Source organism: Gavia stellata, chromosome 28 (assembly GCF_030936135.1).
Source record: "Gavia stellata isolate bGavSte3 chromosome 28, bGavSte3.hap2, whole genome shotgun sequence".
In the NCBI taxonomy this organism is placed as follows: domain Eukaryota; kingdom Metazoa; phylum Chordata; class Aves; order Gaviiformes; family Gaviidae; genus Gavia; species Gavia stellata.
The window spans coordinates 457535-474022 of record NC_082621.1 but is presented as its reverse complement, the minus strand read 5'-3'; the positions used below and the strand labels follow the sequence as shown (position 1 = coordinate 474022).

General features: G+C 64.8%; 2 protein-coding genes across 2 annotated transcripts; both read left to right on the top strand.

Moving 5' to 3' along the window:
• The first annotated feature begins 4672 nt into the window (after window positions 1–4672).
• RAMP2 (receptor activity modifying protein 2) lies at window positions 4673–7216 on the top strand. Its single transcript, XM_059830537.1, has 4 exons — window positions 4673–4770; window positions 5887–5997; window positions 6380–6482; window positions 6943–7216. The coding sequence occupies exons 1-4, from the start codon at window positions 4710–4712 to the stop codon at window positions 7196–7198; spliced, it is 531 nt and encodes a 176-aa protein (XP_059686520.1). The 5' UTR covers window positions 4673–4709; the 3' UTR covers window positions 7199–7216.
• A 660-nt stretch (window positions 7217–7876) lies between these two features.
• On the top strand, window positions 7877–10843 carry VPS25 (vacuolar protein sorting 25 homolog). The gene is made up of 6 exons (XM_059830538.1): window positions 7877–7923; window positions 8129–8274; window positions 8378–8431; window positions 8897–8985; window positions 9510–9585; window positions 10154–10843. The coding sequence occupies exons 1-6, from the start codon at window positions 7877–7879 to the stop codon at window positions 10264–10266; spliced, it is 525 nt and encodes a 174-aa protein (XP_059686521.1). The 3' UTR covers window positions 10267–10843.
• Window positions 10844–16488: the final 5645 nt, after the last annotated feature.

Sequence of the window (16488 nt, the reverse complement as noted above, 5' to 3'; positions counted from 1 at the left end):
GCCCCGCCCCTGCGCTGCGGCCCCGCCCCGCCCCGCGACCCCGCGCCGCGCCCCCGCCCCAGACCCCGCCCCCGCGCCGCGGCCCCGCCCCAGACCCGCCTCCGCGCTTCGGTCCCGCCCCAGACCCCGCCCCCGCGCCGCGGCCCCGCCCCCGCGCCGCGACCCCGCCCCAGACCCGCCTCCGCGCTTCGGTCCCGCCCCAGACCCCGCCCCCGCGCCGCGGCCCCGCTCCCGCGCTTCGGTCCCGCCCCAGACCCCGCCCCCGCGTTGCGGCCACGCCCCGGACCAGCCCCAGACCCCGCCCCCGCGCCGCGGCCCCGCCCCCGCGCAGCAACCCCGCCCCCGCGCTGCGGCCCCGCCCCGCTCTCGCGCCGCCGCCGCCGGTACCGGTCGGGCCGGTTGCGCCCAGGGCTCCCCTAGCGGGGCGGGGAGTGCGGGCGTCGGGGCGCTCTGGGCCCGGACCCGGACAGGCAGGACCCGGGCGGAGCCCCGCGGGGCGGGCCCGTTTCAGAGAACCCCCCACCTGCTGCGGGGAACGGGCCGAGCCCGGAGGCTCCGAGCCCGGTGCCCAGCCCGCCCCGGTGCCCGCCCACGCTCGGGTGCGCCCGGCCCCGTCTCCCCGTGGGCTCTCCCCGACCCTGCTGCGAGCCCGGCCCGGTCCCGCGGGAAGCGCTTGGTGGGGCAGCGCCCGTCCCCGCCCCGCCTCTGCCGCCCTCCGGACCCGGGGGGAGCCCGGGCCGGTGGTGCCGCGCTCCCCGACGAGGCACCCCGGCGGACCCCGCTCCGGCGGCCGCGGCCCTTCCGTCCGCCGCCGCCGGGGCCGCAGAGCGGGCAGGGACGGGCCCGGCGCCCCGGGGGCCGCGGCTGCCGCATCGCTGCGGGACGACGGCGGGGCCGGGCCCCGCGGCCGGGCGGGCCCCAGGCTTCCTGCGGCGGCGCCGAGCGGGAAGCGGCTGTTGGCGGCGGCCTTCCTGCCCCGGGGGCCGCGGCGGCGGGGAGCAGGGGCTGCGGGGTCCTGCCCCGGCGAGGGCCCCGTTCTTCCGCTCCGGTCCCGCCGCACGCCGCGGTGCGGAGCGCCGGCTGCCCCGGCCCCGCCGGACGGGGGCTGCGGGCTGCCCCGGGGCGGCGGCTCCGCGCCACCGGGCGGTCCGGGGCGCCCCTTCCCGGCGGGGGGGAGCGGAGAGCGGGCGGCCTCGCCGGGGTGACCGCGAGGGACGAGCAGGGCCGGCCCGTGCCCGCAGCCCCGCATCCCGCCCGGGCCCGCAGCTGATGCCTTCAGAGCCTCGCTGAGTCAGGCGGGGCGGGAGCCCGGCGTCCCCCCGACCTTCCCAGGCATTGGCTCGGGAGCAGGCGGGCAGCGCTGGGACGGGCGGGGGACCGGGATAAATCCCCGGGCGCAGCCCCAGCCCGGCCGCAGCAGGGCCGGCGGTGGGAGGATGCTCCTCGGGGTGCGGCTCCTCTGCTGCCTGCTGCTTCCTCTGCTCCAGCGGGGTAAGGGCAGCCCGGACCCGCAGCCGCCGGGGCTGCACGGAAGCGTCCAGGGGGTCGGGCACAGGGTCTGGTAGGCAGCGAGTCCCCACAGGGTCCCTGGCCCGTTTCTCCCCTCCGTCCCAACACATCCTTGCTGGGTGGCAGCTCCCCTCGCCCCCCCAGCCTCCCCTCGGAGGATGCTCTGGGCAGGGTTTGCTGCACGCTTCCCTGCCGACAGGGTTGGTGTTTGCTCTGAAACTGCTCTGCCCTGGTTGCAAAGGCCAAGGCAGAGCCAGGAGCCTCCTGCTCCCCTTCCCTCCCCTTGGCCCAGTCACCTCTGCTGTGCTCAGCTCGGCCTGGGAGGAGGAGGGGTCTCTGCTGTACTGGGACCACCCCGGCTCGTGCCCCAAAGCCGGCTGGGCACTGGGGTTGTCCCTGGTTGTGCAGCCCTGGCACCCTGTGTCTCCTTGCTGCAGGGCGTGGGGACACCGAGTACGGGGACCTCGAGGACAAAGGTAAGACCCTGGTGCCATCATCCCAGCGCAGCTCTGACGCCGGCTGCTGCAGCATCGCTGTGGCTGCAGGCTCTGCTGCTGCTGGAGGCGGTGTCCACACCCCAGGGGATGGGGCCCTGCCCTCGCACGGTCCCGCTGCTCCTGTCAGCACCAACAGCACCGTCTGTCCTTCCAGGTCACTACCTGTACCTGGATGAGGAAGGTGAGTAGAGCTGCCCTCCTGCGATCCTAGCTGTCCTCCCCATCCACCCACAGACCTTGGTGGGCCCCGTGTGACCCGGGCTGGGGCTCACAAGAGCCCAGGTCCCAGCTTGGCTGAGCCCGTGGGGCCCCTGCAGCCACAGGCCGCCCCGACAGCCCCAGCGTGGGACTCCCTGGACTGCGCGTTGAACTCCTGCGTGGCAAACGGGGCACCTGGCCCACACTGGGCAGAGCTGGAGGCGTTCCCCAGGGGTGACTCCAAACAGCCTCCCCAAAACCGGGCTCAGGGGGAGAGCTGGGGGCAGGGCGGCATCCTAGGGTTTGGTTGGTGCTCTGCAGGACTGCCGGAGGTGCTGGGGGGGCCGGCCCGCTGCCAGGACACCTACCGGGACTGGATCTCCCTCTACTGCTGGGCCCCCTTCCATGCCACCCTCATGGTCACCCCCGAGGGCAGCCGCTGCCGCTGGGACCAGATCAGCAGGTGGGTCAGCGTCAGCCCCAGTGGTGCTGAATGCATGCTCAGACCGGGGCCTTTGCGGGGCTGCCGCGGTAGACGTGTGCCCGTACCGGCAGGCTGGCCTCATGCCACCCCCTCCGCAGCACCTACAGCGAGCTCTCTGGCTGCACCCAGCTGCTGGCCCAGCTGCTGTCCTGCCCCTGGCCCGGCGCTGTCCTCGACACCTTCTTCATGCAGGTCCATGCTGAATACTTCATCAACTGCACGGGGGCCGAGCCCCCTGGGCTGAGTGGGCTGTCCCCTGGGATGGCCGTGGCTGCAGCCGTGGGGCTTGGCTGCCTTGTGCCCCTTGCAGCCGCCTTCACACTCAGCAGAGCCCGGAAAGGGGCTCAAACCCCAGTGGGCAGCTGCCCAGCCCCTGCCTGCCCCCACGACTGCGAGGGGCTGGCAACAGCCCCCTTCCCTCCCAGCCCTGGGAACTAACGAGTGGGACAAGTGGGCTGAGGGTGAGGGGGACAGGGCAGAGAAGGGACAGGGGTCTGGGCATCCCTGGGGATGGAGCGGGTCCCATGGCACGGGGGGAGGCTGGGCCCAAGGCTCCGGATGCCTGCATCTGCCCCAGGGGGGAGCATTGGGAGAAGGGTCCCGGACGCCGGGGCCCTGACCCTGCATAGGCCGAGCCCCTTCCTCAGCACCCCGGGGTGGGGGATGGCAGGGAGCACCGGGGATGCCAGGCTGGGCGGGGGAAGCCCCAGGCCTTGGCTGGCAGCCACCGTCCTGTCCCATCCCTTCCCGTCCCCTCCAGACGCCCCAGGAGGGGAGCGGCCATCCGGGTCCCAGGGCCACGCTGAGATCATTGGGTGTCTCCCTGGCAGAGGCTCCTGCCGCCTGGCCGGAGGCTCCAGCGGCTCCAACAAAGAGCAGGACCAGGGGGCTCCAACCCTGCAGCCCCCAGAGCGCCAGAGCCTGATGGCTTCCAGATGTGGCCGCTCGCCCGCAAAAGGTCCCGCGGTGCCCTGGAGCAGTGCCTGCCGCAGCCTGGGGAAGGTCGGGCGGCTCTGCCAGGACGTTTGCCGGGGAGCGTGAAGCCTGGCGAGATTGTCTTTCCGCCGCAGGGAGGGTCCTTCCGAGCTGCACTTCGTCCCGCTCCGATTCACCCTCTGCGCATCCCGTGGGTGGGCTGTTAAAGGGGAAGCTTTGGGCTCACACTCTGCCCCAGGCCAGAGGTGACATGAGCTCACCCGGTCTTAGCCCGGTCCTCGGGTGGGAACGCTGCAGACCCACAGGGCTGGGGTCGGCCTCGGCGGTGCTGCTCTGCGGGGGGCGCGGGCCCTGCAGGCAGGAGCTGTGCCAGGAGCGAGGGGCTCCAGCAGAGCTGGGCGGGCGCCTGGTTGGGTGGAGCAGGAGGAAGGCATTGGGGCTGAGGACTGGCAACATCGGCCAAGTCTCTGTGCTCTCCCCACCTCCCTGCCTGTGTTGGCCTTGCACCCACAGGCGGGTCGTGCCACCACCCTTCCCTCCCCAGCTGCAGGCAGGGGCCGGGGCTGCCCCAGCGATGCTGGCCATGGGGCAGGTGCCGGGGTGAGCCAGAAGCCGCGGTATTCGGGCCATGGGTCCCACCACCACCCCCACGCCTGGGCGGCAGCGCCTGTCCGGGGACATTATGCTTCCCGTCCACTCCCCCCGGCTGCCGGGCTGCCTGCCCTCCACGCAGGAGACAAGGGATTTCACAACCCAGCCCAGACAGGATTAAAGAGAAATACACAAGTAAACAAATAGCGGCCTCGTAAAACTGGACGTGCTGCGCGGGGAGCGGAGCCTCTGAGCCGCCGGGTGAGGCGCGGGCTGCCCGGGTGCTGGGGCACGGGAGCGATGCCCGTGGGGGCTGGCACTGCGCTGCGCAGCGGCGGGGTCCCACCGAGAGAGCCGCTTTAAAGCAGTGCTGAGCAATCTCATTTTTCACACGTCTCCTGTAGTCAAACTGCTCCTGTCAGAGGAAAGGAGTTGCTTCCTGTTATTTCCATTGAAATACTTGTCCCGGTCGTTAGCCGGCAGGCTTTTGCAGGATGGCACCACGCGTGCAGACGGGCTCCGGCCAGCTCTCCCGAGGGCTCCTGCTGCTCTGGGGTAAGTGCGCGGGGGGCAGCCCCGGGGCTGTGGCTGCCGGCGGCAGGAGGCTCCACGCCTCGCACCACCCCGCATGCGGCCACCCTCCCGTGTGTGGGGCCCGGGGCCGGGGTCTTGGCTCAGCCCAGCCCACCGCCCACCCCGGCACAGGGCCAGCCTGGAAGTGCCGAGGGTGGCTGGGGTGGCCGTTGCCTGCATGGGCAGGGGCTGGTGGCAGGCAGGCACTGGGCACTGTGGGGCATCCCCCACCACGCTCATCCCTGATCTTTTTGCAAGTGACCCAGGGGAACAGCTGGGGAGCCCTGCGAAGCCCCGGGCTGGGACAGAGAGGGGCTGGACGGGGCCGTCAGGGACAGGGACCAGGATAGGGTGGACTGCCCTTGCCACAGCCACTGTGCCAGCCCGGGAGCACCCCATGGCCGGTGCGTGGCCATGCTGGAGCTCCACATGAGCTGCCCGGGCAGGGCCCACTGGTGTGGTTCACCATGCGACCGGAATCACTGCCCCCTGAGCCCTCGGCGGAGGGCGGAAGGTGGGCAGGGCGGTCTCCTCGGGCCGTGGGGCTCGGGTTGGCCAGGTGGCGGACAAGCGGCTGGCAGGGCGGAGGAGGCACATGCCCCACGCCCACGGTAGGCTGTGCTGGGTGTGGGGCAGATGGCTGGTTGAGGAGCTCTCCGGCAGTGCCGCGCTGAGGCCAGCGCTTCCTCTTCCTGCCCCAGCCCTGTCCGGCTGCAATGCAGCCACCCAGGGCGATGGGGCGGCCCCTGCGCTGGGTCCCCACGGGTGGGGGGCATGGCTCGCCCCTGTGCTGTGACCCATGGCCCAGGACCCACAGTCCCTACACAGCCCCTCCGAGCCCTTGGGCATCCGCCTGCAGGCTGGCTGGCCCCCTCCCCACAGCCCCTGCCCATACAGGGGGCTGGACACCCTGGCCCCAGTGTGTGCCAGGCTCCGAGCAGCACAGTTCCCCGTGCCATGACCACCAACTCCAGCGGGCCCTGAGGGACACCCGAAACCATTTCGCTCCTACAGACCTAGCCTCTGCTGGGGCAGCTCCCGTGCACAGGGCCCTGCCAGCACCCGTCCACCGCTGACCCTGTCCCCTCTCCTCCGCAGCACTCCTGGGGACCGGGTTCTGCCACGTGGGCGCCGAAGCAGAGGGCTTTGGCCAGGATGCCGGGACAAGCCCTCCTGTGGCCGTGTTCAACTGGACGGCGCAGCTCGTGGGTGAGTGCTGGGGCTCGGCGAGAGCCTGGCAGTGCCACAGGGCTGACAGTGCCCTGGCCGGGGCTGGCTCTGCACCACAGGGTGACCCCCCACTTTCCCCTAGCCACGCGTTCTCTGTCCATCCCCAAAATAGCCAGGCTGTGCCACAGAGCCCTCCTCGGCAATGGTGACAGTGGGGGCAGCTGGCAGCAGCCTGCCCTCCTGCTATGCTCCCGGGCATTGCCTCCGGGCTGCTGCAGGGTCCGGCCCTCCACCGTGCCTGCATTCCCCGCCACCGGCCTGGGCATGGGTCCGGGTGCCAGCTGTCACCCACCGGCAGCTGCAGGCAGGGACGGGCTCTGGCAGGGGGGCGCTGCCTGTGCTCAGTGCCTTGCCCCTGCAGAGGAGACATACACCAACATCACGCAGAAGTGCTGGGAGTTCTTTGTCGACCTGATGAGGAACGTGACAGCGTCGGAGCTGTGCGAGTGGAAAGTCATCAGCAGGTACGGGGCGGTGAGACGGCCAGAGAGCCCTCCCAGGCAGCGCTGCAGGGGAGCAGGGGCTCTGACCAGCTCCGGGGCCGTCCCTGCCTGGGGAAGCCGCCATGGGGACCCTTTGGTGGGGGCATTTCCTGTGGCCCCTCTGTCCCCATGGCCACACGAGTGGAGCAGCTCCCAAGACGGCGAAAAGTGTTCGATGGGGGCAGAGCCCCCGGGCCATGCCGACAGGCCATCAGCTCCCAGCCTGAGGGACCCGGGGCCACCTTCCCCGCCAGCAGCTCCTCCCTGCATGGGGCTGGCTGGTGCAGGCAGCGGGGCGCATGGCAAGCCCTGGGCAGTCTGGAGGGGTGCTGCTGGGCCAGGGGGGGTTCGGAGCCACCCAGGGGGTCCGTGCCCCTGGTGTCCCGCAGCCACCCCATGCCACGGCACGTCCCCTGCCAGCACCCCGCGGCTCTCTCCCCAGGCCCTACAGCTTGCTACAGGCCTGCCTGGAGGGCGGGGCCGACCACCTGCACTACGGCTACCCCAACGCGCTGGCGGAGCAGTACATCTTCCAGAGCCACCACCACTACTTCCACAACTGCACCCTGGAGCACCAGGTCTACTTCGACCCGCCCGAGGACGTGCTGCTGGCCATGATCATCGCCCCCATCTGCCTCATCCCCTTCCTGGTCACCCTGGTCATCTGGCGCAGCAAGGACGGCAAGGCCCAGCCCTAGCGCCGCTGCCCCGGCACCCGCGGCCGCTCGCTGGCCACCCCGCCCTGCTGCCTGCGGCAGGCAGAAAGCGGGCAGGCAGCCGGCCGCCCGAGCAGCCCCGGGGCGGGCCGCCCCGGGGGAGCTCCCGGGGTTACCGGCACACGCTGCCGGGGCGGACGGTTCCCGCTGTGCCGCGGGCGGCGCCCCCCACCCCGCTCAACCGCCGGCCCCGCGCCTGGGGATTAAACGCTTCTTCCCCCACGCGTGGCGCTGGTTCTTTCGCTGCTCGTTCCCGCCGCGGTGCCCGGGCTCGGGCCCGCTCCCGCCGCCAGCGCCGCCCCGCCACGGCCTCGGCGGCAGTGGGCAGCGCTCGGCGGAGCTCACGCGCGGCGCGGCGCCGGGCACGGGCAGGGGCGGAGCGCCGGATCGCACCGCCCCCGTGCTGGCGGGGGGCGGGGCTCCGCGGGGGGCGGGGCTCCGCGGGGGGCGGGGCTCCGCGGGGGGCGGGGCTCCGCGGGGGGCGGGGCTCCGCGGGGGCGGGGCTCCGCGGGGGGCGGGGCTCCGCGGGGGGCGGGGCGGGGTCGCGGGGCGGTGGAGCTGTGTCAGGGCGGGGCTCCGCGGGGGCGGGACTGCGTGGGGGCGGGCCGGAAGCGGGGCGGGGCGGGCCGGAAGGCGAAGGCGGCGGTTCCGTCGGCGGCGATGAGCTTCGCGTGGCCCTGGCAGTACAGCTTCCCGCCCTTCTTCACGTGAGCGCGGGACGGCACCGGCACCGGGGGAGCGGGAGCGGGGCTGAGGCCGGGGCCGGGGCCGGGGGCACTGGGAGCGGGGCGGGGCGGGCGGGACTCGGGGGAGTGGGGCCGGGCCGCGGCTGGGGTTGGGCCGGGCCGGGGGTGCCGGGTCCCTCCACGGAGCCGCCCGGCCCCGGCCCGGCCGCTGAGCGGAGCCCCGCAGGCTGCAGCCCAACGGCGAGACGCGGCAGAAGCAGCTCTCGGCCTGGTGCGCGCTGGCGCTCGCCTACAGCCAGCGGCACCGGCTGCCCGCCATGACGGTGCGGGAGGCCCAGGACAGCCCGCTCTTCGCCAACCGCCGCCTGCAGCGTATCCTTTGGGGCCCGGCCCCCGCGCCTCTGGGCCCCCGCCTGCCGCCCCGTCCCCTCCCTCTCTCCCCTGGTCGGTGAGCGCCTCCTTAACGCCCGCCCAGGGAAGCTCCCGCTGGAGTCCATCCAGGTGGTGCTGGAGGAGCTCCGCAAGAACGGTGGGTGCCGTCTGTCTGTCTATCCGTCCCACCTGCGGCCGGTGCCTGACCTGTAGCTAGCAGGGCAGGAAGGGCAGTAGCCGCTGGGCAGGCTCCGTCCCGCTGCCGGGAGCCGGGCCCGCCGCTTGCCCAGCCCGCGGGTGTGGGCTGTGCCTCCGCCCGGGCAGGGTCCCGTGGGCCTTCCCTGCCCACAGCTCCACAGCATCGCCCGTGCGTGGGAGCCAAACCGCCGCCTTTCCAGGGGTGGATAAAGCTGCAGGAGGAAGAGGGGGCTCAAAAGAGAAAGTAATTTCTCTACGTGTAGAGATATTTAGGAAGTTGGCGCGAGCAGTCATGTGGTGGGGAGAGGCAGGTACCTGAAGCTACCTGGGGGCGTAACGTCTAGCACGTGTCATGAAATCTGCGGGTTTGATCGTTACTGTAGGCTTGTGCTCTGATTAAATACCTTTTCCCTGTTGATTTTAGGGAACCTGGAATGGTTAGATAAGAACAAAACCAGTTTTCTGATCATGTGGAGGAGACCAGAAGAATGGGGAAAGCTCATCTATCAGTGGGTGAGAATGTAGAAGCTGTCTCATCCCACAGACCAGGCCTTCTGTGTCCGGGAGGACAGGTGGTATTGGCTGCGATTTGTGAAAAAGACCACTGTAATATTTTTCTCTTGCTTCCTCACTGCTTTTACCTTTCTTCTTCCATTTCTCTCTGTTGCAGAGAAACATAGAGACGTTAACAGCTTTTTACTTGCTGTAAGATGCAGTTTGAGCAGCGGCTGCAGCCGTCCGCTCCCACTGCAGTTGGCTGTTCCATAGTGAGGACGTTGCTGCGTTGCCTTCGTATGGCACGAGTCTTTATTGCAAAACACATGGACAGAAAGAGCAGAGGGTCAGGGAAAGGAACCATCTTAGTTTCTTTAGGCATCATTTCTTGACTCTCCAGTGCCCCAGAGTGTTTCCATGGTGTTTTTGCTCATCAAGTGCTATCCGTGTTCCATTTTGCTTTCACTGAGATGTACGAGAGACCACGCCAAGGATATTAAATCACACGAGTGACGTTTGCTATATTGCTTTTATGTTTCCAGGTGTCGAAGAACGGCTTGACCAACTCTGTGTTCACACTGTATGAGTTAGCCAGTGGAGATGATACAGAGAATGAAGGTAATGTCGTGTGTCATGTTGCGGTGCAGGTTTTCAGAGCACGCGTGATTTGTGCGCATAAATAGTTGATTGTCAAATTATAGTTCTGTAGATTAAGTATTTTAAAGTTGCTTACGCAAGCTCACACCCATCACCACTAGCAAATGCTGCTCTGAAGGCTTTTTTACCACTTTGCATGGATATCTTCCTTTGTTATCACTGTTTGCATTTTAAACCTCGCCCCGTCCCACAAGCCTCCCTAGTGCCCAGCTCTTTATCTGGCGTGAGGTGCAGGGTGTTTTGGTTTTACGCCTAGCTTCTGCGCTGCTTTTGAGACTGCTGTGACTCATTCCCTTCTGTCTGTTGACCTTCAGGCTTTGTTCCTGATGCAGCAATGTAGTGATGAGTCTGTCAGTGTAGCCGTGACTCTGGATTTGCCATAGTGTTATGGCGCTGGAGTCTGAAAGGTGCTCTTCAGAGCCCTCTGCTTCACTGCCACCAGTCCCTGGACTTTGTAAGCCTGATTGTTTCCTGATGTGATTTTTTTTCCCCGCTCCCCCTGTTGATGCGGATCTCTGGCCCTCCCTAGAGTTCCATGACTTGGATGAGACTATGCTGCTCCGTGCCCTGCAAGCCTTGCAGCAAGAGCACAAGGCTGAAATTATCACGCTGGATGATGGCCGAGGCGTCAAGTTCTTCTGATAGGAGCCCTTCCCTTCCACTCTTCCCTGGCTGCTGAAGCAGTTCTCGCTGTGAAGGTTCGCTCTTCTGGCCTGGTTTCAAGCCGTGACTGCAAGCAGCTGCATACTCGGGATTTCTTGGGGCAAGGAGAATCTGCGAAGCCTTCCAAAGACATGGCTTCTTAGAAATATTCAGAGATCCTCTGTCTGTCTTTTCTCCCTGTTGATTGTGTTTGAGAGGCTAAAGCTGCTCTAGGCAGTTCTGAGAGGGACCACCCAGAAGTGAAAGAAAGGGACTGCTCCTGTTGCTGATCCCCGTTCCTGTGAAGGCCACAGAGCGGTCTCTTCAGCTGGCTGGTCGAGCTTGGCCTCGAAGGCACCTCCTTCCCTCCTGCCAGCTGTGCGCTTGGGCTCTGCAGTCCCCACTGCGTTGCCAGGCAGGATGAAAGCAAGCACAAGGAACTCGCTGTCGCTGCTGTGGTGTAGAAGACCTCAATGGCAGAATGATATGTGCTTGCTGCAAAGCAGGCTGTGCAGTGGGGTGGGGGTGGATGCCAAGGAACTAATTTGAAGTAATTAAAATGAGATGTATTTATAGAGCAGCCTCAGTGGTTTTGTCTATCTCTATTTTTCTGTCAGAAACAAACCAGCAGTGTACCAGATTCTTGCCCTTCAGCTGCGTTTCCTTCCTGCACCAGATGAGCACAGCAGCGTGCTGGGGAGAAGGTGGGCCTGCTGAGCCACCCCACCCGAGTGAGAAGCAGGCAGCACAAGTGCTTTTTTTCACATGCCAGAGCTACAGACTGTGTTGGCCCTTACTGCCTGTCTTCCGGGCAACATTTACTTTCATTTTCCATGTACAGCCCACTGAAAGCTAAGGGGTTTGTTGCAGAGGTGGTGGTGTGAGCTCCGTACAACAGTGGCTGGTAGAGGGTATGACTGAGTCTTCAGATTCTCAGTGCTGATAATGAAGTACCCAGTTTGTCAGAAACCACGACCCAGGTACAGTCTTTGACCCAGTAAATCCTTAATCGCTGACCAGGGGAAGCTGGACAACTGTGCCAGGGAAGGACACACTTGCCTTTCCCACTCTTTGCCTGAGCATTCAGTGCTTGTTGCAGGCAGAGGTGCGGTGCTGCGCCGGAGCGACCTTTGATCAGACCCACTGTGGTCGTTCTCAGGATCCAGCAGAGCAGACGGTGCCTGCTCCCCGGCACACTTTAGCCCTCTGTCCCCAACTGGTGTTGAACAGCTTGTCCTGCCTGCCCTGCCCTTGGAGAACGACGTGGCATTCGTCCAGCTGCAGTGCTGCTGACAGCCGTTGTCAACAGTAGGTAACTTTCAGTGTAGACAAGATGCTGGAGTACAGGCTGAGTTTGTGAGGCTGTGAAATTTAGAAATTTCCTTTTGGTAGCAGGAGACCATTGACCTGAACTCAGCGGGATGTGCTGGCTTGATCTGGGCATGTTGCTCTGGAGCTGTGGCTGAAGGCTGGTGACCAGGGTTCCTTTCTGTGCCAGTGACAGCAGTGCTGCGGAGGAATTCCCGTGTGCCAGCACTTCTCTGCTGGAGAAGGTCACCGGCGGCGCTAGTGCTGAGCCACTGACACGCTGGGCTAACGTGGTCTCTGATCCTTTCTGGAGACCATCATCCGTACAAGCATTGAGATGACTTACGTGAGTGAATGGGATGGCGCAGCCTGCAGTGAGCGCATCTGCCCCACTCCCGCCGGTGCCGCAGCAGCCTGGGGGCAGCCCAGGCTGGTTTCACGTGCCCTGCTCTCAGGTGCCTGTTCTGACAGCCTGGGCTGAGTCCCCACCTGAGCTGTGAGGTTTGGGGGCAGAGGATGGACATGGCAGCCCTCGGGGAAGGACACAAAGAGCTGTCTTGGTGCCCCTATATGCTGTCTCGCTGGGGAACGTCTGACGGTAGCTGAGCAAGCCCAGCTCCCCGTGGCCGCTGCCAGCCATGTTTGCAGAAGCAAAGGCTGGTGCAGACTGTGCCATACCATGTGCTGGGAGCCCTGCAGTGTGTTCCAGCAGAGGCAGCATGCATGTCCCCGCAAGCGGCTTGCTCTGCTCAACCTGGGGCTCACTGGTTGGACAGGGGTCCTCTCTCTGTGTTTGCAGCCAGAAAAGTCTCTGTGTAGGAATCATCCTCTACCAGTGTCTGCCCTGGGCTTGTTTCAATGTCTGAGAGCTGCCTTTTCGTCCCTCTTCATGCCACTCACATTGACTCCTTCCCTCTCTGGTTGCTGTGCCCTCCCCTCTTGCTGCTTTTGTACCCCTGCAGTGAGCCGTGTTTCTGTGCTGGCTGTTCTGTGCCTGATGGCATCTGCGTTTGATCCTGAATAACGAGCCTTTAGCAGCCAGGCCCAGGATGTTTGTATTTCTTGCTCTCTGTAGACGTGATGCCGACTTCTCAGCATTGTGTTCCGAGCTGTATGTGCTGTATGTAACCTGACTGTCCTTGAGTGAGTCTGTGTTCTTAATTAAATTTGCTTCCTCCTTAGGAAGTGGCTGATGTGACATTAGATAAGCCTAAAACCATCCTTTTTCTTTCCAAGGCGCTCCTGGCAGCGATTCACTGCTCTTTTTTCAGCTTCCTACTTAGTTGCTTACTTAGTGAGAGGAGCAGGAAGAGTATGTTCCCCCCCCCCTTCGAGAATGGACATGGTGTAAAATTCCTTTTCCCGCACCCTCTCAGCTGGTTATGAAAGGTAGCATCCAGCCATGCCTGCGAGGTCCTTGCAGGACCAACTCCCTGTGCCAGGCACTACAGCAAGGCTGCAGGATCAGCGAGGTGCTTGCAGATGCTGCTGTCTGGCAGCAATTGCCCAGGGCCGTGGGACAGGTCCTGGGGCTGGAAGAGCTGCTGCTGGCTGGTGCTGCCGCCCTGGAGGGAGCAAATGCTCCCTGGCTGTTCCCTCTCCGGGGGATGGTGATGTAAGCTCCTGCCAGCAGGTAAAACAATGCCTTTTAATTGTCCTCTGAAACTGGCTTCCTTCTCTTTATTCAGTGCTTCATAGCATTTGATGATGTAATCATGGGATTGGGACACCAGAGCCAGCCCAGAGGTGCTGCGTGATGCTGCTCTGGTGTGGAAGCCCTTGGGTGCTGGGTTTAAACAAAGGAGATGTAATTAGACTGCTCAGAGGGAGAAAGCGTGGCAGCCTCCAACCATGATATTCCCGTGAACGGGAGCAGTCACCCCTCTTCCTGGTGCTTCAGACACAGCGTGAGAGCTGCAGGCGCTCCCGGAGCAAAGCGAAGGGCAGGGGAGGCCTGTGTTCATGCCAGAGTACGGCTGAAACCCGTCTGGGCGGCTCGCTCGCCTGCCGCTTCTCTGCCTTCGCTGTGCTGCCTGGCGATGCCTGCGGCAGGTGACTGCCCGCCCCATCGCTGTAGTGGGGCTGATCCCTTCTCATGGGGGTTTTGGCATTATAGGGTTTAAAAATCCAAACCCAAACCTCTCTGTGCTTCCAGGCATACCATCACAGAACGGTTCAGGCTGCAGCACCCAGAGGCACTTTCAAGCCTGGCCATGCAGCCCCATGGAGGGGCCCACCAGAGAAGGTGGCATTTCTGCGGGGGGAGGGGGCTGGCGTGGGCCCCTGCCTCCGGCCTGTGGCTGCTCTGAGGTCATTGCCACATCTGGCCACGGTGATTAGGGCTCGCTGGCCAGGGCGAGGCAGAGCTTGGGGGGGCTGGTGCTGAGATAAGGCACTATCAGGCCATGCACACTTGGATCCTGCTGGTTGGGGAAGGGAAAACGCCGGGAGGTTTTTTATTTAACACGGCTAGTTTGGAGCAAGAGTTGTTTCAGTTTGATAAATTTATATGTTGGGATAAACTTGCACATGCATTACATCTGAGGATTTCCTTAGCCCAGAGTTAGAGAAGTTATCTGCCTGGGGTCAAAGCCGCAACTGAGGTTTGGGTGACATCTCCTCCTCCCTGAACTCATGTGCACTGGGGCAAGGAGGAACATGGCAGGAGGAGGCTGGGAGCTCCCGCAGGCACTGGGTGCTGAAGCCAACCATGAAACGAGCCCTGGGTCTCTGCAGAGCCCTCCTCTGCTCTGACCCTTCCCGGGACGGGCACCCATGCCTTGCAGCCCGAGCTGTGCATCCCCCATCTGCGGGGGCCGCCTGCATTTGGACCTGTCCTGGCCCCTCCGTGATCCTGCCCTGAGCACCGGGATCAGAACAGACAATTCCTGGCAGGGCTCGCTGGAGCAGGGAGCTGAGCAGGGCTTTGATTCATGATCTAATCCCGAGGAGAGCGATTATACAGTCCCCTGTTCTCTTCCTGGCAGCCAAATGCAAGTGAGAAATGGGTTACGTTGCCTGATTGCAGCGGTTCCTCAAAGCGGAGGGCTGGCGCTGGCACCCGCAGCCCAGAAATGTCACCCTGATAACAGCCGGGAAGCTGTGGGCACCAATGGAGTGCTGCGATGGGCAGCTGATTGCGGGGCAGGAACCTTCTGGTTTTGGGCCCAGCTGGCTCCAGCTTGGTGTCCTGGGCCAGGCCAGGAGGGGACCCGCACCCCTGCCCAAGCTGCCTCCCCCCTGCCAAGCTTACGGTGTGGGACAGCATCTGGGGGGGCGGTTGGGGAACTTCTCAGGCCGTTCACTGGAAGGTGTGGGAGGGCAGCAGTCGGAGCAAACTTCACCCCTGATTTTCTCTCCTGTCTGCAGGGGCCTCACTGGGACAGGGACACTCCTCTGCTCCTGTGGGATCTTCTGAGGCGTCTCATTTCACAGTGAAAATACTTGATAAGGGGACACGACCCAACCAGAGACCAAGCTGAGATCCCTGCCTGGCTCCGTGTCTCTTGCCAAAGAGCTGGGGCTTCCTGCCAGCCTGGGCCGTGTCCCCGTGCCTGGGCAGCGCGGGGCCCCTGGCAGGGACCCCTGTGTGGGGGTGGCCGCAGAGCCAGCCGCAGGGGCTCGGGTGGTGTTTCGTCTGGCTGTGGACGGGAGCCGTGCTGCCGCTTGGAGCTGCACAGGTTTGGTCTCCCTGCCCAGCTCAGGGCTGGCTGCCCTCGGGCCACCGTCACGGATGTGCCAGGTCCATCCTACAGCCGCCCTGCTCCGTGCTGTGCGGAGGGAGCGAGGAGCTGGGACTGTTTTTCTCTCTTTGGGCTCCCCAGGCTGGGGACAGCCAAGCTGAGCGCCCCTGGAGCACACGCCTGTCCCGGGGCGGTGGGAGCTCCCAGCACAGCGAGCACCCTTTCCCTCCCAGGACGGATCTGTTTTCCTGTTTAATTTAGGAAGCCATCAGCATGCACTGGCCAGTGCTGGGATCGATCCTCCGGCAGGCCCCGCCGCTGCCTGAGCTGTCAGGTTTGCCTCCGCTTCAGCAGCTGCAGAACGAGACGTGGCACTGCCTGTCCTGTAGCTCAGGCTGAGGATTTTCAGCCAGGAAGGACTGAAATCTCCACCTCTGCTGGAAGCTGTAGTCAAGGACAGGATAAAAATAAAAGCAATTACTTTTTAAGCAGGGAGGTTTTTAAACCTGACATATGTTACATGAGTAAAAGCTGCAGCCTTGTGTCCTGTGACGGGCTCCAGAGGAGAAGCAGAAGCTGAAGGACAGCTCTTCGCACGCCTCCTCCTGCCCTCCTGGGCTGGGACAGCAATTGCCTGGCTCCTGCGTGGGCTCCTTACTTTGTGCAGCCTGCGAGGTGCTCGCGGAAAGAGTTCAGCAGGAGCAGGAGCCCAAGGGATGCAGCATCAGAAGCAGCTGTGAGGGGATCACGGGTGCACCCCTTTCTGGCAATGGATCAGGAGAGAAGCAGGCATGTTCTGGGCAGGTCTGGGGCAGGGTGCATCCGAACAAAGCCCGTTGTTTGGCAGAGGTGCGTCAAACTGTCTCGCATCTTACAACACGAGAATCTCCCATGCCAGGGCCAGCGCGAGCACCGCACCCATCAGCCGTCTGTCCCGGCCTTTTGTCTCTGGCAGCCATGGACTCCCCGTGCTCTGGCCGAGGGGCCGCCTCTCCCGCAGGCAGCAGGCAGAGCCCTGCAAGGAGGCAGGCGCTGAACACGCGTCTTTCAGCTGGCAGTGGCTGTTCCCCTGGGACCGTGCCCCACGCACGCTCCAGGGCGCACAGGGCTGGGTGAGGATGCGGTCACTGCTCTCTGCTCACCAGCCGGTGCTGCAGGCGAGTGGCTCTCAGCAAGGCGACATGGGTCAAAACCCTTCCTGGGGAGGTGGTACCTGGCTCCTCTGGTAAGC